Source organism: Oryzias latipes, chromosome 9 (genome assembly GCF_053564925.1).
Source record: "Oryzias latipes strain Hd-rR chromosome 9, Olatipes_Hd-rR_3.1".
Lineage (NCBI taxonomy): Eukaryota > Metazoa > Chordata > Actinopteri > Beloniformes > Adrianichthyidae > Oryzias > Oryzias latipes.
In genome coordinates this window covers 24,087,087-24,113,158 of record NC_136245.1, presented here as the reverse complement: position 1 = coordinate 24,113,158, position 26,072 = coordinate 24,087,087, and the positions used below count along the sequence as shown (strand labels likewise).

Below are 26,072 nucleotides of genomic sequence, written 5' to 3'. Positions count from 1 at the left end.
TAGTCAAACATTCAAGATTGCCTTCAAGAAAGCAATGATAAGTTGACGGAAAGAAAAATGGTGTTAACATTTCTGTACCTAGAGTTAATAATAATAACGAAACATCCTAGTTTAATCTCGACATGTCAATACGGTTTGCCTTGAGTTACATCATGGCATCTGGATTTATAGTCCATACTTCCTTAAACATATCATTTCTCATCCAGGTAGCCTCATCATCTATGAATCAACTTTAAGACACCTGGATGATTGAAAATCTTCATCCACATCTTATCCAGTATATTTGACCATTAAAGTGCTGGGACTCTATCCTGACTTCTCTCTGCCATTTATGAGCTAATATTAGATTTTATTAAATTACCTATATGTTACATTCCCCTTTGGACAGGGATGATCTTGAAAGCTAAGCAGGGTTGGGCCTGTTGAGCCTTTGAATGGAGACTACAAGGCGTTGCTAATTACTGAAACCAAATGGAGGTCCATTTCCAGCCTTTCCATGTGCCAGTCCAAAGTATGGGTTAGTGCAGAGGTGTCAGGAGGGGATTCCGGGATAAAACTGAAGCCAAATCATATGTGCAAGTTGCTGGGTTATTTGCTCTGGCAGGTCTTGAAACGAGTAACTGAAAGGAAATATAAATCAAAAGGCAAAAAATGATTTTATGTGGCTTTGTCTCCATCGCATTCAATTCTTTTTTCTAGCAAAAAATACAGAAATCTCCTACTGGTTAAAACATATTTTGGACAAAGCGAGCAGTAGTCTAAGGTTTTCACATGCACAGAATGCATCCACACACACATGTCTTTATAAGCATGTTGCTACGTGTCAGGGACGTAAGTTTAGAGTGCAGAGGTCAGCCTAAGAGGTCACAGCATCAGTCTTGTGTTTCACCCTTTGAGGAGCTTTTCTGTTTCATGCTGAATGAACACCATGCATAGGGTCTTCCGAGCAAAATCCCAGGATAAACTGGGATTGAGGGAAGAAGAACAAACACTAGAACAGAAGCATGAAGAGAAGCTGATATGGGTGAATGGTTTGGGGGTCGGTCGACAAGGGAAATGAGCATTCATGTTGTCATGTAACCAGATCATACGCTCCTTAATGATGTGTTGGGGTAACAGGGTACGAGGGCATCATGTGCCTTTTTATGTGGTAATCCAATGTTATGTTGAGTAGAAAAACAAGCTTGGGGAGCTACAACATTGGGTCCCTTTTGTGCTTTTTTAATTTTAACCTCATTCACACAGCTTCTGCAGACAAAAATACATATTGCCTTGTTTTCTCCTAGAGCTAGCTCCTAAAAATGAGATTTTTTATAAATCAACATAAATTAACGGAAAGTTGTAAACAATGTAGATTTTCTTTTTCAGTTTAAGGCTCTTAAAATGTAAATAATGGATGAATAAATGTCTCATAGTTAGGGTAGGTATTTTGGGTAGGCATTTTTCCAAACATACAAACATAGAGGGTCAGTCATACTTGAATGAATCCACTGAACTCTAAATATTGGGTTCTCTATTTTTAGAGCCTGACCGAAGAGAACCAGACTCATCTCTGATCCAACACCTGCCTCAGTGTGTGTTTCTTTATGCCAAGCCCATCACTGACTGCTACATGTATTTTTTTTCCCCTAGTGTTTATTTAATCTTTTTGTACATGTATTTATGGAAACCACAATAGTGGGTTGCCTAAAATCTGTCATCTCTGTGAGAGTGAATGCAGTTTTGCTTATAGATGGGATAGAAGGTTCGGCTTTTGAATTAGCGTGTGTTTGTGTCTAGAGTCTGTCAGCAAATGCGTGACCACTCTCCCAGTTCACGGTCCAAATTTAGGTCTTGGGGTTTAAAGGTCAGGGGGGGTCGAGGGGGCGGTATGAAAGACTGTCTGTTATCAAGTGGTGAACAAAAGAATGTGTGTGTGCATGTATGTAGCAGAAAGAAGCTGGAAGTGAAGTTTGACTGAATGATTGAAGGATGAGGCAGAGGGATTGACAGAAAAACAAGCGCAAACAGATGACATAGAAAGTTGACAAAACTTTTGAGTTTTTCTTTCAAATTCCTCATCTGTTATGTTTGCTTTATTCTCATTTCCTTTTCTAGATACAATTATTATGTTCAAATGCCTATTATTTTAAATTTCACACATCCAGTAAAAAGACAGTTACAGCAACCATTCAGATATAATTTATTAAATTGTAGGAATTGTGGTTGGAGCTGTGAACCGTTGATTTTATTCATGAATCGAATCAGATCGCCGCTTAAGTAACAGTCCTACCAACTTCTACTTTTTTTCAATGACATCACATGGTGACCTTTTTAATTTTTTTACAATTTCATTTGCTAAAAAAGATAACAGAAGTGTCTTCAATATTTTAACGTTGTCCTGTAGGAAATAACATCCCTTTTCCATTTTTGACGGAAGGGATGGCAACATTTTAAAAGCTTAGATAGAATTTTGATCATGCCAAATAATCAAAACCCAAATATGCTCACCAAGCTCTCTAAATCGAATGCATCACCCCTTCCCCCTTCCTGTCTTTATATACTTTGTGAGACAAAATGCCCCCATCACACACCATATTTTCCATGAGTCTCCCCTGCTAATTGCTTGCCACCCCGTTGTAGCATTCTGGGAGCCAGGAGCTCATTAACCAGTGAAGAGGAGACAGGTGGCGCCACCGTTTTCTGATGCTTCTTGTTAGCTGTGGGTATGAATTTATTGTGTTATTGTAGTGTTTGTGAGTGCGCATCTGTTTACAGGAGCTCGGCATGGTTTCTGCGTAAATTTATCTACTAGAGTTCTTGTGTTTGTGTGTTTCCATGAATGTGTGTGTGTGGTACCTCTTGTTAGCAGCGTGGAGCCGGTTTCACTGTAATCTCTTTGTTTATGCAGTGTGAAAGGGGCCTGGTGGGGGCATGAACTCCCCACACTCTTACCCCGCCGCAGCACTCTCCCTAAGTAAACCCTCATGCCTCACCTCCACCAGTCCGACACTGGCCTGTCCGAGTCGCCTCCCGCCATCTCTTCTCGCTTCCCTAACCGTCTGCGTGCTCCACCTCCACCTTCTTTTTTTTTAAGTGTTGAAATTAAAATCATAAGATCCTAATGCTTGTGATAAATTACTTATCACTTAAGTATACTTTGGGACATACCGTTCTTGTGCTAACATTTTATCCCTTTGGTAACTTATACATCTCAATCAATGATTGTCTGAGAGCAGTTATAGAAAACAAAACATATAGGATGCTGACAGCCCTTCAGTTTGGGATAATTACCTGAAGGTCCAGCAGCTACTATAGCCTTGGCTGGTCCACACATCAGCTTCTCAGGTCACATGCCAGGCATCAATGCCAAAGGCTCCTGCATGTGAGCCCCCATGCAAAACCCCAGTGGGGGCATTTAATAGGCCCTGGTCTTTTATTGGCAAGAGTAGCCAACTTTTATTGTGAGCTAAACTGAAATATTTACTTTTAAAATTAATCAGCTGACTTTGAGTTTAACTTAATTATACCAAAAGTTGAATTTATTTTCAAGTTTTATATGTTTAACAGCGTTGCTTAACGTTTGAAACTTTTGTGAACAAGATAGAAGTCTGTCACCGTGGTAATAATATAGTTAAAGACCCACTGCGATGAAAATTTTATTTTTGGTGTTTTTAATATGTTCTTTTGGAATTTTTTCATGGAGGAAAAATATATTAAGAAAACATTAAACTTAAAATTGCTTTTCTGAGTATTTATTTATTCAGATTGTTGCAAACCAAGTGGCAGATGGAAAAAGGCTGTTGGAAAGAGCTTGTCGGTGATGCATCCACTTGCAGAAAAATAGATCCATGTAGGTATTCGTTTTTTCCACCTTAGTTGGCATTTGGCTCAAAACTTCACGGCTGGATAACTCCAATGTTGCTCACCATTTTTGTTGCACCGTTAAGTTGTGACTGGCTGTAAGCTATCAGGACAGAGTGTTAACAGATGGAGGATGGAGCGGGGACGGGCTTACATCTTGCTAATGTCCTGCCTACAATTCAGAGGTGAATTTCTAATATATTGCTGCTCTGCAGAAACTATGTCCTAGACAACCACACCGTTTTGTTAAATTTTGGCTAAAATCCGCATAATCGTAATCAAAAGACCACTAAGAACATTTTACCAATACATCAAAAGATTATTAAAATCTTTAATATCAATATTAGTTATAAAACATTCATAACACAAAAAAAACCCACATTATCTAGCAGAAATTTGCTCCACCAAGTAAGTGTTATCTCTCTCAAGACGTAAACATAAAAAAAGTAAGAATGCCTACTGTGATTACTGTCCTAATTAGTAATCAGCTTAAGATCAAACAAGTGAAAAAAACACGCCCTTTTAGTTGTGAGAATTTCCTTTTTCTTTGTACTAATAATAGATGTTTCCATACATCTGCCTTCTCTACCTTCTCTATCTTCTTTAAAATAGTCAGACTATTTTAGTTCTATACTGTAAACAACTTAATTCGTTGCGTTTTTTTCTTCCCTTTGTGTTGCAAGTTCCTCTCATCTCTTGTCGCCTTTTTTATAGAACGCCTGTCCTAATCAAATCACTTAATTCATTCCCACTTCGCTCTGGTCCTCTCCTTTAACCTTTCTGCTGGTGATTTTCTTTGAAGTCTCTAGTCTTTTCTGTCCCTTGCAGGATGTAATATGTTGTTTGGTAAAGTCTACGAGAAAGACCGCTTACAATGTGCCAGTGTTTCACCTACCAAATGTTGTTATCAGTTCCTCAGAAAGGGGCCGGATCCAGGGGAGCTGGTGTCATGGACAATGAAGTGTGAATAGTTTAATGGGGGAGTTGTTATGTTGTAGGTCTGCATCGGGTGTACGTGTCTTTGTGTCTGTGTGTGTTCATGTGTTAATGCAGGTGTACGGTTCACAGGCGGTTTGTAGGTCAGACTCCTGCCCCTGGTGTCACCTTGCTGTTTGGTCCAAACATGTTGTAGAACAGAGACTCTTCTCTTCTCTGTCGTGGTGTGTCGTCTCGTCTGAAGTGAGGGACAAATCGTCAGTTAGAAGGACCGGCAAAGAAACTGAAAGGGTTTATTGGTCTGCAGTATGCTGAGCTACAGGAACAGATGTCTTTGGCCGCAGAAACACGTGTGGCTCTTTTATTAGTGTGAACTCCCACAAACCTGTGCCAAAAACAAGTTAGATAGAAATGGACCGCTACAACCCCACATTTGTGCACCAGAAAGGATCAAGAAAAAGAAAAAAAAAAATCACACATTTTTATAGAAAAACTGTATCTTCTGTTTAAAAATCTTTTAAATACTATTGTAATGAATTGCCAACAAGAATCTACTGCATGTTTTTGGCTCTTTAGACACATGCACCTCTTGTACATCTTGTTGTGACTTTGTTCTTGTGTCTGAGTTAAACCCTCTTTTTTTGGTTTTGTGATTTCTGCCTCTTTTATGGAAATGTATGTGTTCGTTCCAAATGTCAAATTATTTAAAAAAAGTAATAGCAAAGGATTGGTGATTATTGCTGGCGGTTAGGTAAGCTTTCACACCAGCTATGATACACACCGGGTTTGTGATGAGCGTTCAAGAACGCACTAAATGGGCACTACGGTGCTTACAGTGTTCACACAGGACTCTCACTACCTGATACTAGTGCATAAACTCACAGTTGGAAGAGGCTTGGCGCGTATTGTCGGAATAGTGCAAATTTCACACATCATGCTCGTTGTTTTTTCTTTCACACGATATATGAAAGACTTGGTGTCATGTAATTCTAGCAGGGTATAAACTGCAATTATTCAACACACCCACGTGTATTGAAAAGGATGTTACCTATACCTAACTATCAAATCTGAATCCCTTGTTGGTCACAGTTGAGCTGTTTCAACTTTTAACGTGCGCTCAATGGCAGTGTGTTTTGTATGTAGAGCCGAAAACTGTTTTCAGTGCAGCTATTTGAAGCTTTGGCCGTTATGTCTATGGTGCCAGTTGGGATGACAAAATATGAACCTGGTGATGGTCACTAAAAGTAAGACATGCCGTCATGCCAAATGAGTTCAATCAAGTATGACTGGCTTTTGGGAGCCATGAAGCAGCTGACGGCGATTGGCAGTCCAAGCAGCATCAAATCTGAATCCCTGGTTGTTCACAGTTGAGCTGTTTCAACTTTTAACGTGCGTTCAATGGCAGTGTATTTTGTATGTAGAGCCGAAAACGGACTTAAAAACTTGTGTAGTGATGTGGAATCCCGAAATGCGGCAATATATGCACATTTATATAGCCTTTCTATTGGAAGTGGTCACTAGAACACATGTTCGATGTGAACGTAGCATTAGAAGAGAAACTTTGGTCAAAGCTAGTCTTGGTGGAAATATACTTCACTTACAACTATGCATAACTCTGATGTCTGTAAGTTCTAAGGCATAAAACTTTGCCCATAAAATATTTACCATCCTTGTGTTTGGTCAAAAAATCTGAACTCCAAATGCCTATGCATAAAATTGACACCCATCAAGACCCTTACTCACACACTTGCCATAGATTCTAAATGTAACCTCTGTCTTATTTCCCTATTCTTACTTTTGGTTTCAAACCCACATCGTCTTCCTCAGGAGGAAGTAGATGGAACGTTTGATTGAAAGCCAAATATGAGTTTAGACATAGATTTTTTAGATTTACCTTCTAAACTTTTTTTTTTTTTTTACTTTTTACCTTTTATATTTTTGGATTGAACCTTTTTTATTTTAGTTTACACTGTATGTGGCTAAGTTAAAAAAGGAACGATAGGCCACAGAAATGTTGATTACCAGATATTATAACTAGACCAGGGGTCGGGAACCTTTTTGGCCAAGAGAGCCATAAATGCCACATATTTTGAAATGTAATTTCGAAAGAGCCATACAATAATGTAGTGTCCCTTCCCCACACTGAGGCACGGAGACTTAACCTCTTTTAAAGTTCTTTATTCTGGTTACTGCAGACCGCAACAAACGCCGAACAATTAATTCATCAACTCCTGAATCTCTCCCGCCGAGACGAGAGCGCTTCTCCCAACTTTATATTCCCCTGCTCCCGCTGCAGCCCTCCCATTTCCCTTATTCGGCCCATAGCTGAACCCCATTGGTCCAAATTACCTAACAACAGGCTGAGCGACAGAACTGAGAGCCAATCAGATCCCTGCTTGACGCGTTCAATGAACTCCAGAACTTTTAACGCGGCCCAACAGCCATCCAACTCAGTCCGCGACAATTTGTTTAAAACTAAATATACAAATGAATGTGTGCATTTGATTTAATTTCAACATTTTTAAAGTACAATAAGTCTGTGGATTCTTTTTAATAACATTGTTATTCTGTTGCTAATAAATGATGAGTATTTCTCGTGGTAGTTTTGCTGATGGTCTAGTCTGGTTGATACGTGGTGAGTTTCTGCTTCGTTCAGGCGTTGAGACTTCAAACGTGATTGTAGGTCTGAATGTTCTTTAGATGTGACAAAGACTGCTCACATGCAGACCTGGAGCCAAACACACACTCACACGCCGCAGTGAGTGACGGGCAGCGGGTTTACGTTTTTACAATCCCTGCGCGATTCACCTGCTGCCTGTCCCCACAACCCCTCACCCCCACCCTCTGCTTTCTCCCTCACACATCTGCGCGCTCTCAGAGACGGGAGCGCGTAGTTTTAGGCACGGCAATTCACAGGTTTCCAGCTGGTACAAACTCTGTGAAATAATAGATAATAGTAACTGATAGCGCTGGCGCAGATTTCTCTCTCTAAGCACTGCTACTACTGCGCGCCTCTGACATCGCATCGCGCCCGAGAAGGACTGGTCTAATGAAAAAAAAAAAGTATAATTAAAGATTTGTCTGCGAGCCACATGTGACCATCAAAAGAGCCATATATGGCTCGCGAGCCATAGGTTCCCGACCCCTGAACTAGACTAATGCCATCTTTCATTATTCAGTCATTTAAATGCATGCTGTTAAACTTCTGTAGTGCTAAAAGGAGACATCAAATTTCTGACACAACTTCACCCTCTTGTTTATGTCTAACCCTTTTGCAACACCAGTCCCTGTCAGTGATTTTATTGTGGTTGTAAAGTGATATAGTGAGTGGTTTCACAAGCTGTAAAAGTCATTCCCACTCCGTCATTAGGGTTTCATTAAGTCTAAATGGGTCAACACTTACTTTAGTGAGGGTGTACTGCATTACTTATTGTTAATAGACACACACATTTGGTCACACAATCTCAATGAATTAAAACTTGTGTCTAAATAGCAGGATGAGTGAAGTGAAATGAATGGTGATGCGCCCCTAATCAGCAGACATCGGCAACATGATTATTGTTAGAGTTCTATCTGGTATTTTGTTTCCAGCTTGCAGCTTGGTCCATTGTCTGTGTTTTGCTTAGTGCCATGCAGGATTGGATGTCTTATTCTGAGACGATGGTCATCTAATCCTCCAAAAAGAGCAAAAAGCCCTTTAGAAGGTTGGATGACCACCACCCTTTTAATTCTCAAAAGAAACGATTGATGTCACTGCCCAGCAGCACAACTTGATCTCATGATAATTGATAATGGATTAAATTAGTACAAACTTCTTAACAAGGCATTTCTTGTTAATGGTATGTAATCAGTTTAGATTGCGCACCACTTACATAATTATGAGACAACAGAAACTGAGTTTTTATTTCTCATATTATACACCACACCTCTTGGTTTAAATTTAAATAAAGTAATAAAAACAAATATTTTGGGATTTTATTTAGTTCCCAAAGTTCATCTTGTGTGTCATGTGTGTCTGTCAGTGGCAGCACTTCATATAACTTAACAGATCTCCAGTAGACATTCTTCAGTTTATATGTTGACAGACAAAACACGATAACATTAAGCACCATAAAAAAGGAGGAAATGGGTGCTGATATTTCAAACTTAGAACTGTCAAGTCTGTCTAGCTTCCTACTTCGCCAGAAAATCCAATTTCCCACCAGGTGGTGATCAGTTGATGGCTTAGCCACCCTCTTTACCTGATGGTAGCCATTCTGGGGAAACCATTCTGTCTGATCACTTCCTTCCACTTATCACTGTCTTGTCCATGTGGGGGCTAAAGTCTCTCCTTGAAAACAATAGAATCTTTAATTGAAGAACTGTTTATGAACCCCTTCAGAGTCTCCAAGAAAGCCAAGGACTCTGTATTGCTGTTCAGCTTTTGAGCCAAACGGTAAACAGTAAAAAAGCTGCAGAGATGCGACCTTCTTCTTCACGGTGGTGAACCTCATCATGACAACTAAGCTAGGATGGTCACATCTTTAACCAAAAGCAACTCCAGAGCGAAAGAGAGTCCAGCCCATCTCAAGTATCTCAAATCCCCAAGCAAAAACATGGAGGGAAGCTAATAAGCTTACTTTTAATGTTTTCATCAGGCTCATTTAACCCTTGTGCTGTCCTAGGCACTTTAACATTGGGAGTTGGGTCATCTAGACCCACTAGACAGTGCGCTGAACCTTTTTTCTTCGATGATTTGTGATATTCACTGGTGTCCATGGATTACATGAAATCTTTCCACCTTTATCCACCTTTGTCATGGTAGGGGGAACACATCAATGTAAGGGTGGGGTCATAGGATAGCACAAGGGTTACCCTTATTTTTGTCTGGCTTGACATCCCAGACCAATCTACCATGGGAGGCATTTGCCTCAGAGAGGAAAGCTTTTATGATCTCTCAAGCTCTCAAACCATAACTGACAACTGGGTTGTTGGTTCATGGAGGCAGACCCATACTTATTGTGACTCTGCTCAGAAGATTTGTCTGAGCTCACTGTCAGAGGGGTCCTCAACTTCTACCTCCAGGAGAGTCTGATTACTCTGGTTGCCATGGGGGGATGAAGACATTAAATTCAAGTTGGGCGTGTTTTCCACTACTGTTTTCAGTGCAGCTATTTGAAGCTTTGGCTGTAATGTCTCTGGTGCCAGTTGGGATGACAAAATATGAACCTGGTGATGGTCACTAAAAGTAAGACATGCCGTCAAGCCGAATGAGTCCAATCAAGTATGACTGGTTTTTGGGAGCCATGAAACAGCTGACAGCGATTGGCAGTCCAAGCAGCATCTAGCACAAGCAAAAACTTGGGTCAGGAAGGAGTTCAAGGAGGGCACAGAGAAGTACTATCTAATGGCCTCTAAGAAATCATTCTGTTTCCTTAGAGGTGGAAGCAATTCTTTACTAAAACTATCTGCAGTGCAAAGTTTTGCTGTAAAGTTTCATAACCCTCCCCACACTCCTTAACCTTCCCACACTTTTTTTTAACCTAGTCACATTTTTACATACAAAAATACCTTAGAAAAAAACAGAGCTTTTTGGTTCCATGCTCTCAAGGCACTTTGACAGCATTATGATTTTAAAGGCAAATTACAAAAAAAAAAATGAAATGCGACTAACTGTTCATAAGGAAAGATGGAATGTTGATTTCAGCAGGCAGCATAATTAGACAGTTGCAAGTTATATTTTGACATGCTTTTAGTTGTTTCCAAACTGCTCTGTAAATAGGTAAATTTCATCAAGCCAGTTTGTACGGTAAACAATGTTGTAAAGGATATTCTTTTTCGTAATCATCAAAAGTGATCATCAAAATCATCATTTTGATGATCACTTTTGATGATTACAAAACAACACAACAATGTTGTAAAGGATATTCTTTTTTGTAATCATCAAAAGTAATCATCAAAATCATCATTGACTTTTTCAAATGTGTATAATTTTCTTGCAGGAAGATTCAGAGGTCGTCCCAAGTTCAACTCCTATACACAGTCTTTTTATTCCTTAACAAATGTATGCAAAAAAATAGCTATGTAAATGCAGCAGTGAAGGGGAGTGAAGAGACAGTTTAAAAGCAGATCATGTTAAGCTTCTAGCATAAAGACAGACTTAAGTAAACGGGGGGAGATTTGCAAATCTGCAGCTGAGACAAATGTGTTATTTCATCCTCCATCTTATCAGTCTTGGCAGTTTACATGTTTAAATAAGGACACATGCTTTATTGGTAAGCTAAGAAATAATACATTGATGTTGTCTTTAATTCATACAACACAGATGGAAAACCCAAAATGAGAATTTTACAAAAACTGCCAAATAGCTGAACCTGTTTACTTTCAAATTTGGGAATAGACAGACCAGAGAGAAAACAAAACAAAAAATGTTTTTAACCCTGATAAAAAATCTTTTTCAACTGATTTAATTGGTCATTTAAGGTCATATTTTATTTTCATGAACAAAGTATTACCAAAATAAAGCATGAAGAATAGTCTGAAAGCTTGGGGCATCACATTTTATCTATATAAATGATATGATATTAAAACTGCATTGTATAATAGATTAGTTTATAGATTTGATATGTAATTTGTTTTATCAAAATTTTGAGAAAGCTAATATGGCTGCATAAACCCAAGTGTAATCTGGACATTTTTCATGTAAGATCCAGCATAATTCATTTTTTCTAAAGTGAGGTAATTTGATGTTTTTTGACTGCATACATAATAATTTTTCTAACCTGATTCATAGCAAAAATTAATTTTCTTGATTATAAAATCCTTTGACACGGGTTGTGACACTTGGTCAAAAATCTCTCCACAATGTGAAAGGACACCTGACCCCTGACAATTATAAGAATGTGCTGTTTTAGTGATGGCAAAAGGGTTTGAATGCAGATAATCTACAAAAATGGAGACCAAGATAAAACATGTTGTATTGGAAACACATTTTATTTACTAAAGATAAAATAGAATGTGAGTAGTGTATTCTGCCATGCCATGCTATCTAATTGATCTAAATTTTACCAAAAGTTATCCTGGTCTGTGTCATTTATAAACGTTTTTATTAAAAATAATTGCTTCAAACTATAATGGAGTTTCTTTGTTGACTTGTTCTTTTGCCTTTCTTGTCACAAAGCCTTTTGATGGCTTATATCATCCTCTGCTTGTGGTGGTCAGAGTCATTCATCTTCCACCCAGCATGAGGGTGACTCGTGAAGAATAGCCCGCATGTGGGTGGATGTGTGAAGGTGGCCACAAAAATTCTGACTAAGCAACAATTTGATGCTGCCAGGAACTTTGGGCCTAACAAACCCCTTTTTTTCTTTTAGAAATGCAAACCATCTATTTATCATTAAACATCTTGAGGTAATTATTATTTCGTCTGACCTTGCCCTAACCAGTTGTTTCTTACAAAAAAACAATGATTTTGTAGTTTTTCAGTGTAACTAGAAGTATTAAGACTATAAAACCAAACAATGTAATGATGTGAAGTCCAAATATGCTGACCTTAAAACATTTTGGAAATATTAAAAGAAGGATCTAAGGTCAAGGATGCCCAGTTTAGTTTGGTCTGTTTAGTTTAGTTTAGCAATTACCTATTGTATTTTATGATTGATTTCATATTCTTACACAATTACTGGGATGAAGCCCAATGAGATAACTATTGTTGAAATATTGGGCTATATAAATGAAATTGAATTGAACATTTTTTTTGTTTTTTATTTATTTAACTGTTAATTAATTCAATTAGAACTAATTTGTTTTTCAGCTAAACTTTAATCTTAAAGATTGCACGTCAGGCATACAGTAACTCTGATAATAAGTAGAAGTTATAGGCCAATGAATTATTCCCAGCATTAGAAAAAACAGGCCAAAATTTATGACTCTACTGAAATGTAATAAGTCAGATGGGAAATTGTATATTTTTCAAGGGGTCACTCCTTACCTAATCTGTATATAAAGTGTTGTCTTTCGGCAAACTGCCAAAGACTTGCATTTCAAGCTGACACACACACAGATTCACAAGTATTGAGGGTAAATGCTGTCACAGTTTTAAAAAGGCTTCCCGTGGTTAGACATGCTTGAAATGACATTCTGCTTCACTGGAGGAGGCAAGGAGAAGGGGGTGGAGGAGAGGCAAGCAGAATGGAAGGAGGTTGGAAGTTAGGTAGGAGGGGTGTGCGCGTAGATGTGTTCATATTTTACAATAACAGCCAAAAAAAAAGACTAAACAGAAACCAAAACTGTAAATGAGCCATTTATTTCCTTTAACAAGTGGGAAACATCAAGAGAATTGGAATATAACACAAGAAACACTTCCAGTATTTTGAAGGGTTCTTTTGTTTTTTGCCAAAGAAAACAAAAAAGATCAGTGGTCTGAGCTGGAATTTTTGCAAAAAGTATAGATTTTTATTACATTAATCTGGGAAAACATTCATAAACATACATTTAATGTCATAAGCACACTTGCTGGTTAATTACGCATACAAAAATTGTGTTTGTGTGAAATACTTAAAAACAACTTAACAAATGTATGCAATATATTGACATAACATAAAAAGTGAGTTAAGAATCTGACAGTAAAAATGATTTAGTAGATCAATTGATGCATGAGGTGGTTGGGTAGCTTGTTTTTTTTGAAATTATGACAAATGAAGCAGGTTGAAATGTTGGAAAAACATCTTATCTTCAAACTAAAGAGATAAAAGAGATATCTTCCCAACTGATTAGAGGGAGGGGATTTTTTCAGCAAAAAGCAATGTGTTCACAGTTTCCCAGTTCTGTAGGCAGCAAATGCCTTAAAGGCTAGAGGACAGCTCAGGAAAGGAAATGGTCGATTATAGCGTCTACCCATTTGTTAGTAAAAAAGCCTCAAGCATGGGTGATGTAAGCCTTAACATTTACTTTAAAGTTAGTGAGCTGTCCAGGTGGCTGTGTGAAAAGGTTTTCAAAATTATCGTTAAATTATATAGGTTGTGATGGTAAAAATGTTTTTTTTTTTTTTGGCTTATTCAATAAAGACAAAAACACATTTGAAACAAAAACTTCACAATTTTAATTTCCATTTTCCTCAACCTCTTCAGGTTTTATAAGTAAATGAAAAGATTTTAAGATAGTATGCATGTGAAACACTTTTTTTTACATTTCATACACAAATAAAGCCAAACACCTTAACCAGAGAGGAATTTCAGTTCAATAAAAAATACTAATGTTTAAAAACCAGTTATCTTTTTGTCCACCTTGATGATTTTGGCTAAAGCTAATGACAAACAGCATTTCTGTGCCAAGTTTAAAGCTGTATGAAGCGGAAGGGACCATTAACTTTTATAGTCGACATATTGAAGTGGTGCATGGAGACAAATTAGTACTTAATTAAAGAAGTATGAAAATAAATAGAGGAACAAATGACTGATTAGAAAATGAAGTGACTAAACCACAAAGTGAAAAAATAAATACCATTCACAGCAGGAGGTTTTAAACAATTAGCTCTTGTTTGTTGTTTAACCCAGGTTAATTGCTCCCATACCTCATTACTCCAATTGTAAAAGCATTCTTAATTTTTTAATTTCAGTTGATCGAAATTCAAAACAAGGATATTAAGGTAAAAGAAGATAAGATTGAAGTGTCAAACAGACAGTTTTGCTGGTTTCACTACATGTTTTAAAGTACCACTCCAATCATCTTTTGATATATTTTAAAAGTGTTCCCTGTTGTCTTTCAAGTATATTAATAATCTGTTTTTTGGGAAAATAAAAAAAACCTGTCATTTTTTTCCGCAGGAGTTCGTTAGAAATTTGCCTCAAACTTCCTCGGAAGAACTGTTGGCGCGAAGTAAGCTTCCCTTCGTTTCCCATCATCCCTCTGTTTACATGCTCTCCTCCTAGCTTACAGCCCCTCACAACCTCAACCTAACATTACCGGTGCAACAAGAACAACACGACTTTGCATGGAGTGGTTCTTTAAGTGTCAAATGGACAGTTTTACTGGTTACGTTACACGCAAAAAAAAATCCCACTCGGATGAAAATTGTGTTTTTGTGCTCTTAAAATTTTCTTGTGGCATTTTTCTAATAATGGAGGACATATATGAAGAAAGCAAAGTTTAAAATGGCAATTTTAGATTATTTCTTTCTTCAAATCATTGTGAATGAGGAGCAGATGAAAAGAATGCAGTTTAAAAAAAGCTTGTAATTGTGACATTAAAGCGACAACAGTAAGCCAGAAGCTCCGCTCCGCTCCATTCTGATGCTTGTAGACGACTAGATCCATGTACGTCTTTGTTTACCTCGTTCGAGCTGACATCTGGCTCAAAACTGTACGGTTAGCTCCAATATTGCTGGCCATTTTTGTTGGACCGTTATGTTGGAGATGTGAGAGCTGTAAGCTAGCGTATAAACAAAAGGATGATGGGAAGGGGGTTGGCTTATGTCGCACCAACAGTCCCGTTCACAACTCAAAGGCGAATTTCTGAAGAACTTCTGCCGCTCTGCAGAAACTATGTCCTAGAAAATGACACAGGTTTTTTGGTTTTGGCTAAAAACAGCAGAGTCAGGTTTAAAAGACCACTGGGAACACTTTATAATAGATCAACAGATGATTGGAAAGGGGCTTTAAGGAAGCTTCCTGAAGCTCCCTCCCTCCTTCTGAACCCCATCTCGCTCCTCTCTCCCCTGCCCCCGTAACTTTCCACCCATGTTTTCCCTGCTGGAGTGTGTGGGTGGGTGTCTGTGGGTGTGTTGGAGAGGGTCAACCCAACCTACTACAAGGCAACCAAAGTAAACTCCCCCTTTATGTCCTCTCCCCTTCCTCTCTCAGCTGGCCTCACTCCTACTGTCAGACTGGGCTGAAGACACTCCACTCTCAACTGCTGCTGCTGTTATGGTTTGTGTGGTGTGGACATTCTCACGTTGCGGTGGACCTACACACACAACCAGAGGCTTGCATGCCTGATCCTTCCCCCACCCGTCTCTGTCTCTCTTTGGGCTCGCACACTCAGGAGGAGAGTCAGCGTGCGTGAGTGGGAATCCTGTCTGTGTGGAAAGGACTGAAGAGGAGGACGTAGAGGAGCTGAGCGGCAGACTGTACCATGCCAGGCCAGGGAGAACAGCTCAAGTGCTGCCTCTCTCTGTATTTCTGCGGCTGGAGTCCTCTGCTTTTGCTCGGACTGTTCTCTCTGCATGTGCAGTCACACGGTGAGTCATCACAAACTTTCTCCTCAGCCTTCTTCACAGATTCTCTTAGAAGTTCCTCTGCTGCAGCATATTAGATGGACTTGTCATTAAGGGATTGTACCTTCTCTTTCTTCTTCTTATAAATATTTCTTCTTATTATTATAGGATCATTCAAATTTGACTTTCGGGGATTATTTCATACTTTTTGAATAACTTGGCTGCTAGTTTTAAAGAATTAGCTTCAAAACTTAGTAGTTTTATTTATACAATGATTTGATCAATAAGGATTAAGATTTTAGTATGGATAATCATAGCACTGTTTGAAGAGATTTACATTATATACTCCGTCTTAAAAATCTCTTTTGGATACATATTGCAAAAGAAATCTAACTTTACACAAATAGAGAAATTATTTAGTATTGTATTCATATTCATAACTTTTTTTCATGAAAGACAAATTTTTTCTTTAAAACTTTTTTGTATGTCTACTGTATATAAATGCTTCTTCGCTCACATTGGTACAGACTGGCACTTGTTACTTTCTTTGTGTGTGACCTTGTTTGGTATCTGTGCTGTTATTTGTGAAGAGTGGAAATAGATTGTTATGTTTGGCATTATGTTGTCTGTCGGAAAGGTTTGCCTATCCTGCATAGGTTAAGCAGAAGAGAGTTCTGCTGGAAACATTTGCTGCTATTCAGTCAGAAGCAAAAGAGGTTGTTTTAATGTGTGGTCTTCAAAGGGTTTGTCTTTTCTTTTTTTTTTATTAGAATGATTGTGCCTTTCTCAGTTAAATTTTCTTGGTTTATTTTACTGGAAATTGTTTCAGCTGGAATCACTGACGTTAAGTCTGGATTGGCTCCTGCACGCTTGCTGAAGTCGTCTTGTCTGCAGGGCATTCCTCTGCATCGTCTGTCTTTCTCGTCATTGTCACCGGTTCATTCCTTATGGGGTGTGCGCATTGAGTCACCCTCCTTTCATTAGCAGCAGATGTTTTTTTTTTTTTTAAATGAATAACTAAATCTTGGCAGCAGTTGTTTAGAATGCCGTGGACACTTGAGCATTTACACTGTACACTTGAATACACTTGGAGCCGACATACAAAGTGCTTGAATGTTTCGGGTTCACGTTAACACTGACTCTTCAGTCCAAGAAAACAGCAGCTGCCAAGGAGTAAGATGTTTGATCGGACATGAAGTTGGACCTGCACCAAGGTTACTTTTGTTTTGCTCCTGTTATGTCATTAATACGTTTATTGCTGTAACCCTTTAAGGGGTTTTGGAGATGTGAACAAAGTGTTGAAAACCTTTACTTTTAATTTTTAAGTCTATAAAGCTAGTAGGGAGTAAACGAAAACAGCTCCAGTTATATCCTTAAAAAATAGAGATGTATATAAAATACATCTATAGTATTTCAGAGCCTTTAACCGCATTATTTCAAGAAATTGCTGGAAAATTAATGTGCGTCAGTTCAGGCCTGGAAGCTTAAATCCTCATGTTGCAGTAAATCATAGAACAACATCATCAAAAATGTCAAAACTGTGAAAAAGTCCTGAGCAATTTTCTGTGCTGGTTGACCAATAGATGGTTATCTTTACAAGAGGCTGAGCTCTGACTGAACAAACAGATATTTATTCAAGAAGAATGAAAGATGGAGCGAATATGTTTTTTACTTTTTTTACCAGAATCATTGATTTTTCTATTTTGTCTTCTGTATTCTGCCGCTGTCTGTGCTTAGTTTGCTGGTTTTCCTGGGGATGCATTGACAGGTGAGCTACAGTCCTTGTAGACTGTGTTGCGTCTACAGAAAGGGCACTGCTTGCCCTTTTTAACATTACTATCATTGTCTTTGTGCGGTAAAGAAATACATGACGTTCTTTTGCAAAGTGAGTGAAGAGCGGCGGGAATTCACACACTTTATAAATCACGCGCATGCACATCTTTTTTGACCTTCCATGCTGCAGCTCTCATTGTGAGTTCTGGGAAGAGAAGAAGGATCGTGATAGCTTACATTTCATTGTCCTTGGTGGGAGTAAGCAGTGCCATATCAGTTTTCACAGTCAAAGCTCTGTCAGTTGCTTTGCTTTGGTCACAGCTCACTAATGAGCCTGTTGCAGAAAAGTAGCTTTTGTTTTAGGAAAACAATAAAAAGGGCCATTTAATTTTTAAATCAATGTTTTGTTTTTCTTTATTATTTCAGAAAAAAATCGGTATGTTGTGTCTGTGCATGGATGCCAAACTTTTTTTGTTTTAAACAAGTTATTCTTAATTTTAAACAGACTCAAAGTGGATTGTTTTTTGTTCATAAGGGTAAGTTATCCCAAATGAAAACCTCTAATGTATGTTAGAACATCCTATAGCAAATCAAGATGATCCAATTATGCATTTTTCTTTTGTCTAAATGTCAGCACAGGACAATAAAACTAACAATTATACCTACTTGACAGGGGGAAAAAAGGGATTACTTGTATAACATTATCTGAGAAGATGAAATAAAGAAAAAACGAGAAAGAAAATTCAGAATATTTTCCTCTGATAGTCTGCTTCCTGAGCCTTGTGTGGAGGAGTTCAGTATTTGGGTTAGGTGACATAGATTTCATAGATATAATGATCCGCTGTGCCGTGTTTGACACGAAGCTCCAAGGTAATGTTGAAATCCTTATGCTTCAAAGGTAACACAATTAGGACAAGTATGAAGAGTTTGAAGATTTTTAAGTCCTGTAATGGATACAGATCTAGTCACTTCCATCCAAGTCTGATTACCAGTCTGGAACTGACTCCTTTCAGACACAGCTGGAGTGTGTGTTTCAGAGAGGTTTTCAGTATAAAGAACTAATCATGAGTTTGAGAGTTTAAGTGATTAGCAAAAGAACAAAGACTAATCGGCATACATTTTTTCTGTATCTACATCTATACTAGAGTTTGCAATATGTTGTTATTTAAACCTGCATTGTCTTTAGTGCTGATAAAGATCGTTGTCGGTCCAAATTGTGGTTGTGGGTTCCGGGCAGCTTGATCTGACACAATGGAGTGATGGACAGAAAACAGGTGAGGCAGAGCAAAGCAAAGCTGGCTGTCAGAGCTACAGCACACAGAGAGCTGAAGGGCTTAGGGTTTTCCACTCACACCACCTCTGTGATATCACAGTGCATGGCGGGTAGTGTCGCTCAACTTACAGAGTTTACTAGACATAAACACGGATGTGAAAAAGGGTTTGAAACCAGTCCGGATTTCCTAATTCATTGCATGTCTGTCACACTTCTTTTTTTGGAGCTATGGCTGCTCCCAATCAAGAAGTCACTTTAGCCAAATCTGTCTGATAAGGTGAATAAGTGAAGTAGATTTTCAAGTGCTTGACAACTTTCTGGAATCCAAAGGAATTCAGGGAAAACGACAACATTGAATTTAGATCCTTCAAGCGAGAAAAGGTTTTAACAGGCTTTTTTTAAGCTTTGGGATTTCAGCAAAGCACAAACAGAATTTTTATCCTCGAATGTGAAAAATATGGAACAGTGGTTAACCTTTTGAGAAATGGCAACATCTCATCCTAGAGGTAAAAAAATAAAAATAAAAAATTAACCCAACATTTAAAGAACTGCTTGCAGTGACGTGCGGTGAGGTTAACTGCTGGTGAGGCACTGACGTCATCAGTCAGATTTACAAACATATGAACCATACTGAGTAACTTGTTCACCATTTGATTGACAACAGTTAACGTGTTTTGTTTAAAATATCATTTCAACATGTTTTTTTTTTCAAATACAAACTGCAGCATAGAAAAAAGCACACACCTTATTATCGTCTTACCTTTACTTGTAAATAAAGTCCATACGCCGCTCCTTCTGAAGAAAATGACTTGCCGCTTGCTATCACTTCTTCTATTATTTTTTAGCGTCATGATCTCAGGGCTCACCGGCGCCCCTTAACATGAGGCACGGGAACTTCTGGCCTCACCCAGCGGCTTTTTTGCCGGCGTTTAGCGCTCAGCACAATAAACATGTCCCTCACATACAGTTATTTATAAAAACAAACACTGTAGATCATATACATCTGCTAAATTATGTAAACTCAGCTCATATAGTACAAGTGATTGAACCAACATACATAGAGACAGCAGTACCGTCTGACTGCATAGGTATTGCGCAATCCAAGGTGAGGCTCAGCGGGCTGGTGCCTCATCGCACGTCACTTCTTAGTATCTGAATGGCAAAGAACAATAATTCTTGGGTAAAAAGATACAAATACTAAAAGCAAAACGAAAATCAAGTTTTTCCAAAATAAATTAAGGCGATCCAAAGCTTTTCTTGGACTGATTTATGCAAGGTGTGCATCCTATAACATCTGGTTTACATGCAAAATAATTTTAGAAAATTACTATTGTAAAAATAGTCAAATATGGTGGTGGTAGTGTAGTAGTGTGGGTTCGTTTTGCTCTTTCAGAACTTGGCAAACCTGTTGCGATAAATGGAACGATCAATTCTGTTTTCTACCTAAGAAACTTATAGGAGATTGTCATGTATCTTTTTGTGATCTGTGAATGAAGAGCTCTTGGATTCTGCAGCACAAAAATAAAAAAACAGCAAGTCCATGCCTGAATCTAATAAGAAGAAAGTCATGAGTCAAAGTTCTGACCTGAATCTGATTGAGATGCTGAAAAGTCTGTTCATTTTCCCAAACTCTCCAATTTTGTTGAAGTACAGCAATTGAGCATCAATGAGTGAGTCAAAATTTTTCCAGTGCTCTGCAAATAACTCATTATCAGTTATTAAAAACATTTGTCTGCAGTAGTTTTCGGGCAATCCATTTTTCACACAGGTGCATGCAAAGTTTGATGCTTCTTTTTCCCTCTTAAGGCTAAAAGCCTTAATTTTGAGAATGTATGTTGTTTTCAAATTTTTGTCATGACTTAAAAAAACATCATAGCTCCTTATGGCCCTTTTCTACATAATATACCTGTCACTTTCTCTGGTTCGAGGGTGATTTGACAAAATATGTCACAGGGAAACCCCATGTGCTGGACAATCCTTAGGTCCTGGTGGATCTTGAAGCCTCAACTCTTGTGGGATCCCACTCCATCACAATCTTTCCCAAAGCCTTCTATGGCCTAAGATCTTCCAAAGCAATTATTTCTGTTGCTTAAGCATGTATTTCCTTTGATTTTTTTGAGTCTTTAGATTCCTTTGTCTTAACTGCTCGTGGTCTAAACCATCATATTGTGGTCATCAGCCAAGACCGTAGTTTTCTCAATGATTGGGTTCGTACACACAAACAGAATTTTTAATGGCTGTGAAAACCTTTGCAGTTGTGTAAATACGTTTTCAGCAGAAATGTTCTTATTCTTTCACTGACAAATCAACCTATTTCATGACAATTCTTTTTATTAAAATTCATTTAAATTAATTCATTTAAATAAATACAAATCAATAAAAAGAGAAAATTGGTAAAAATTTGATTTTTGCTAACTATATTAAAGAACACATATTTTCAAATTTATATAAAAAAAAAAACAGTTCTCAAATATTGAAGGGGCAATTTTCTGAAATAATTGTAGAACAGGAACAGGAAACATGTTAGCTACTGACAGTAAATGCACTGCCTCCTGGGATAAAATCAGTATTTCATTAAAGAGAATATTGGGGATCAATTCACAACAAAAAGGTTAGAAGTTTTTGTCATTGGTTCATTTTCCATTTACAAACATTTGCGTTCTCACGAAAATGTAACCCTCTCAAGATGCTGAAACAATCAAAGTGTACTCTAACCCTGGTGTTGCCCCGCCTTTTTTCTGACCTGCATTTGTGTTAGACTTTTGCTCTTAAGTAGACCCTTCCAATGAACCTGAATAAGATTGCAAAATGATGAATAAATACATTTTAGATTTCCATAAAAATGCATTCTCGAATTAGGCTATTTTCTTTTTCTGTCTGAATAAAGTTAAATGAAGAATTGGAGTAAACACACTAAGCAGCAAACAGCCATGATAGAAATGAATTCATCTTGTAATCTCAGGTCGTTTGTGGGTAGGAGGATGTACATTTACAACCAAATGCAATAGAGATGATCATTAAATGCAATGATAGGTACCTAATGGGTGTCCAGATGGGAGTGGATGTGCTGGGGTTTGCAGCATGTTAGGCCGGTGAGATAGTGCAGACAAGGCCTGGAGCCACTGATGGGTGATATGTGATTCAGTAAATGGGGAGCTAATCAGGCATAGGAGACAGGGAGACGCGTGCCGCTAGAAAATACACGTACACTCATGTGAGACAGATGAATACACCCTATGTCCAAATTTCTCACATCATCCACGTATAAAGAGGTAAAACATCATCTGAAAGCATACATACATGCAGGCTGAAAATGGAAAGTAGGTGCCTCCGTTGATTGATGAACCACAGAGCAGAACTTTGGGAAATAAACACATGGTAGCCGTAATGTTAACACCATGAACCCTTCCAGTAAACACACAGAAACCAGCTCTCAGACACACAGTGAGCCCTTGAACTGCACGCACCTCCACATTCATTGGTGACAAAAGCTGTATCGAACCTAAATTCGCCAAAAAGTTTGTGCCTTTTATCTTTTTATGTCACCGTCATGTTGTTTCAAAGGACAACAGAAAATCATTTATTAAAGCTTCATTTGATACTTCTAGGCATTTTATATGAAACTTTACCACTTGTTGCCGTTTAACCCTTGTGCTATCTTAGATGACCCCACCCTTACATTGACGTGTTCTCCCTACCATGACAAAGGTGGATAAAGGTGGAAAGATGTCATGTAATCCATGAACACCAGTGAAGATAACAAATCATTGAAGAAAAAAGGTTCAGAGCACTGTCTAGTGGGTCTAGATGACCCAACTCCCAATGTTAAAGTGCCTAGGATAGCACAAGGGTTACGGTGGGAAGAAAATTATTTTTTGAGGTTTGTCAGATCCTAATTTGTACAATAATATTACTAAATAAGTGTTTTATTTTTTATAAAAAAACAATTTACAAACCTTTGGCTTGTAAACTTAAAGACTTAACTTTTACATCATTTTCTATGTAATTAAAGGAGAGCCAGTTCATAAGCGGAAAATTGTTCTTTTACATTTATGTTATTTGAAATTCCTAATCATACAGAAATTTGTGAAACAGACAAATCAGGCTGCTTCTAAAGAAAAAGAAATTGTTTACATATACAAAAACAAATCAGGAAACTCACAAGCTGGCAATGACAAATTAGACACTTTATGTTTGTTTTTTTTTTTGTTTTTTTTACAAAAGTGGATTTGAGGATAAAATTGTAAATGGCATATACTTATATAGCACCTTTCTACCTTGCTTTAAGGCCCAAAGAGCTTTACAGTCCATTCACACACTAATGGCGGCTCTACTGCCAAACACTGGCACCAACCTATAACCACCGGGAAATGTGGGGTTCAGTGTCTCGCCCAAGGACACTTTGGTGAACAAGGCAGGAACTGAACCTGCAATCTTTCAAACAGAGGTTGACCACTCTACCTTTGCACCACGGCTGCCAAACAACAAAGCCAATACATTGAAATTACTTGTTGGGATTTTTTTTTTTTTTTTTTTACTTTCTTTTTCAAAGTATTTTCATTCCCTTGTACTTTTGCCTTAATATGATCCCTAAATTACACAATTTTATTAATGATTATATTGTATGAGTGGATCGAGGTTGGAATAACAAAAACCTGTAATCATGAGCTAAATGACTTTTTTTTTCTTGAGTAACAGAAAACTACTTTGAACATTTGATGTGTGTGCATGTGCACTTGTAAATTTTATTCTTTTATCATGTTTCTGAATTCTAAAAGTAAGATATAATTTTAGCCAGGGCTAAGGACCGATCTGGCAAGTATGAGACCACTGTTTGTCAATTTTTTGGAAACAGTCCTGATGGAACAATATGTCACATGATGATATCATGGGAGCAGCATATCCAATATGATAAATATAGCTGCCAATTTTACACGAGCGAGAGGGTGGGTACATTGTAACCTGATGCAGCATATAAACGAGTGTAGATAATCATGCTGCTGATATACCTATCTTCAGTTAAGGTGACTGACCTCACCTGGGCTTTTTTGTCTTTTCTTGGAAAGAAAAGATGTCATCGTGTCAACAGTTGGAAGGCCGACGGAATATGTTAGCCGCTCACATTAGGAGGGAAGGATTTTACAGTTCTGTCCATAGAAAAGCTGTGCATTCCAATGCTTCAACGCGCTGGGACAGAGTTCTAGTAGGAATAAGCTTGGATGTGCTAGATCTCGAAAACTTTTGAATGAAAATTTGTTAGAGATGGCAGTGGGAAACCAAAAAAGCAGTTTCTCCTCCAGTTTAAAGAAACCGAAATTAACCCGTGCACAAGCAATGTACTAAAATTACCAACGTTTTGTAGTTTTGGTGACATTTTGTCATGCTTTATAGTTCTCAAATCTGAAATTTGTCATTCAATGTGTAATGTCCAAGTTGCCAAAATGCTTGAAAATCAAACTTGGATTTTTCAAAACATGTCGCCTTTAAAAAAAACTATTAGCTATCGTTTGTTTTAGCTTTTTTTCTAGTTTTCCTAACTCAGGATTAGTCTTTTGTGGCTTTTTTTCTAGACTTGTAGCAGGATTCGACAAATCCCAAGCAGTTGAAGACAAAAAAAACACAAAAATCTGCAATTCAGTTTCAATTTTTATAGAATCAAACCAAACAAAAGGTTTATTTTCTATTTTTTTAGTCATTACCAAGACAAAAGTTTCAGAAACCCAGGCCTTTTCTTAGATATGTCACAAGAATTCTTAAAATCTTTTAAGAGTGAGGTACTCTGAGACATTTTACAAAAAAAAAAAACCTCCTCCAGCATACACTTCCTGAAGATCTGCACTGGACTCCAGATACTCCACAGGCACTAAGCCTGCTGTACTACTGTGTATGCTTTTTCATCTCAAGCGTTCCATTGTGACATGCACATTTGTTTGGCTGAATACAAAAACAGATGCCTGAAGGAATCTGCGAGGTATCAAGGTTTTTTGTCACAGCTGTTCTTTGAATAGAGAGGAGGATGGATTCATAATAACATTTCAACTTTGTAATGGAATTCTCCACTGACATGCAGAGCTCGTTTTGAGCATGTTTAATCAGTTGACTTTTTTTGTTTTGTTTCCCTTTCATAAAAGTTTTCATTCTCATAACGAAATTCTCAGTCTACATAATAACTGGGTAAACTGTGTAATTAATGACCAGGAAATTCAATCATATCATTTATGAATATAATAAGTGTTCCACTTTTTTGTCTTTCAGCAAAGTAGAACAATTTGATTATCTGTGTCAGACTCATGTAAACAATAAAGTATGCTGTTTCAGCAAGACATTGTGCAGGGCTTCCTTAAATAGCTGCTGAGGAACTGCGTCATAACATTTGTCAACCTTACAGTGTCTGCCTATTTTTTTATAACAAGTAAAGTTTAGGTGCGAACATCCTGGTAAATCTGCACAGTTTATGAGTCAGATCTCAACCACTGGTATCAGGCTGAGTAACTGTACACAGCCACATCCCACTGATCTGCCCCCATGTCTGGGAATGGATGTGGGCTGCTCAGTGTTGAGTCGGAGCACACAGATGGCCGTGAGAAGAAGAAGAGGAAGAAAAAAACTGTCCTCGAAGGAGCAACCAGCTGGTCTTCTTTCCCTGGTTGCTCTGCTCTCTCACACTTCCTTCAAGGACTGTTTCATCATCCCCCCTTTATTCCGAAGGCAACGCTAACGGCTTGCTGGGATGAACGCAGAGTTCCGGCATCCGTGTGTTTGTCATTCATCCCCATGAAAGGGAGCTCAGGCGTAGACTGACACACACCACTGCCTGCATAAAGTAAACCTGGCAGATGACAGCTGTATAACCACAGAGCGGCACCGGCTCATTACCGCATCCTTCATCTGCATGACATAATGAAGGAATGCTTGAAAAGCTCATGATGATGTTGTTTGTGTTGGAGGCTAGAGGGGATGATCGTACCAACCGCCATCACGTTTTTTCTACAGAGGTTGTAAATGAAAACATATTCGAGTTTGATTTTCAAACCATAAAAAAAAGCTTTTATTTTG

The 26,072-nt window shown here is 38.1% G+C and overlaps 1 protein-coding gene across 1 annotated transcript in view; it reads left to right on the top strand.

Annotated features, from left to right (window-relative positions):
• bmpr1ba (bone morphogenetic protein receptor, type IBa) overlaps positions 1–26,072 on the top strand; it is a 72,634-nt gene that overhangs the window by 35,447 nt on the left and 11,115 nt on the right. The window contains exons 3-4 of the mRNA XM_020705857.3: positions 15,618–15,683; positions 15,799–15,994. Of these exons, the coding sequence (XP_020561516.1) occupies positions 15,889–15,994 (106 nt within the window). The 5' untranslated portion in view covers positions 15,618–15,683; positions 15,799–15,888. The remainder of the gene's footprint in view (positions 1–15,617; positions 15,684–15,798; positions 15,995–26,072) is intronic.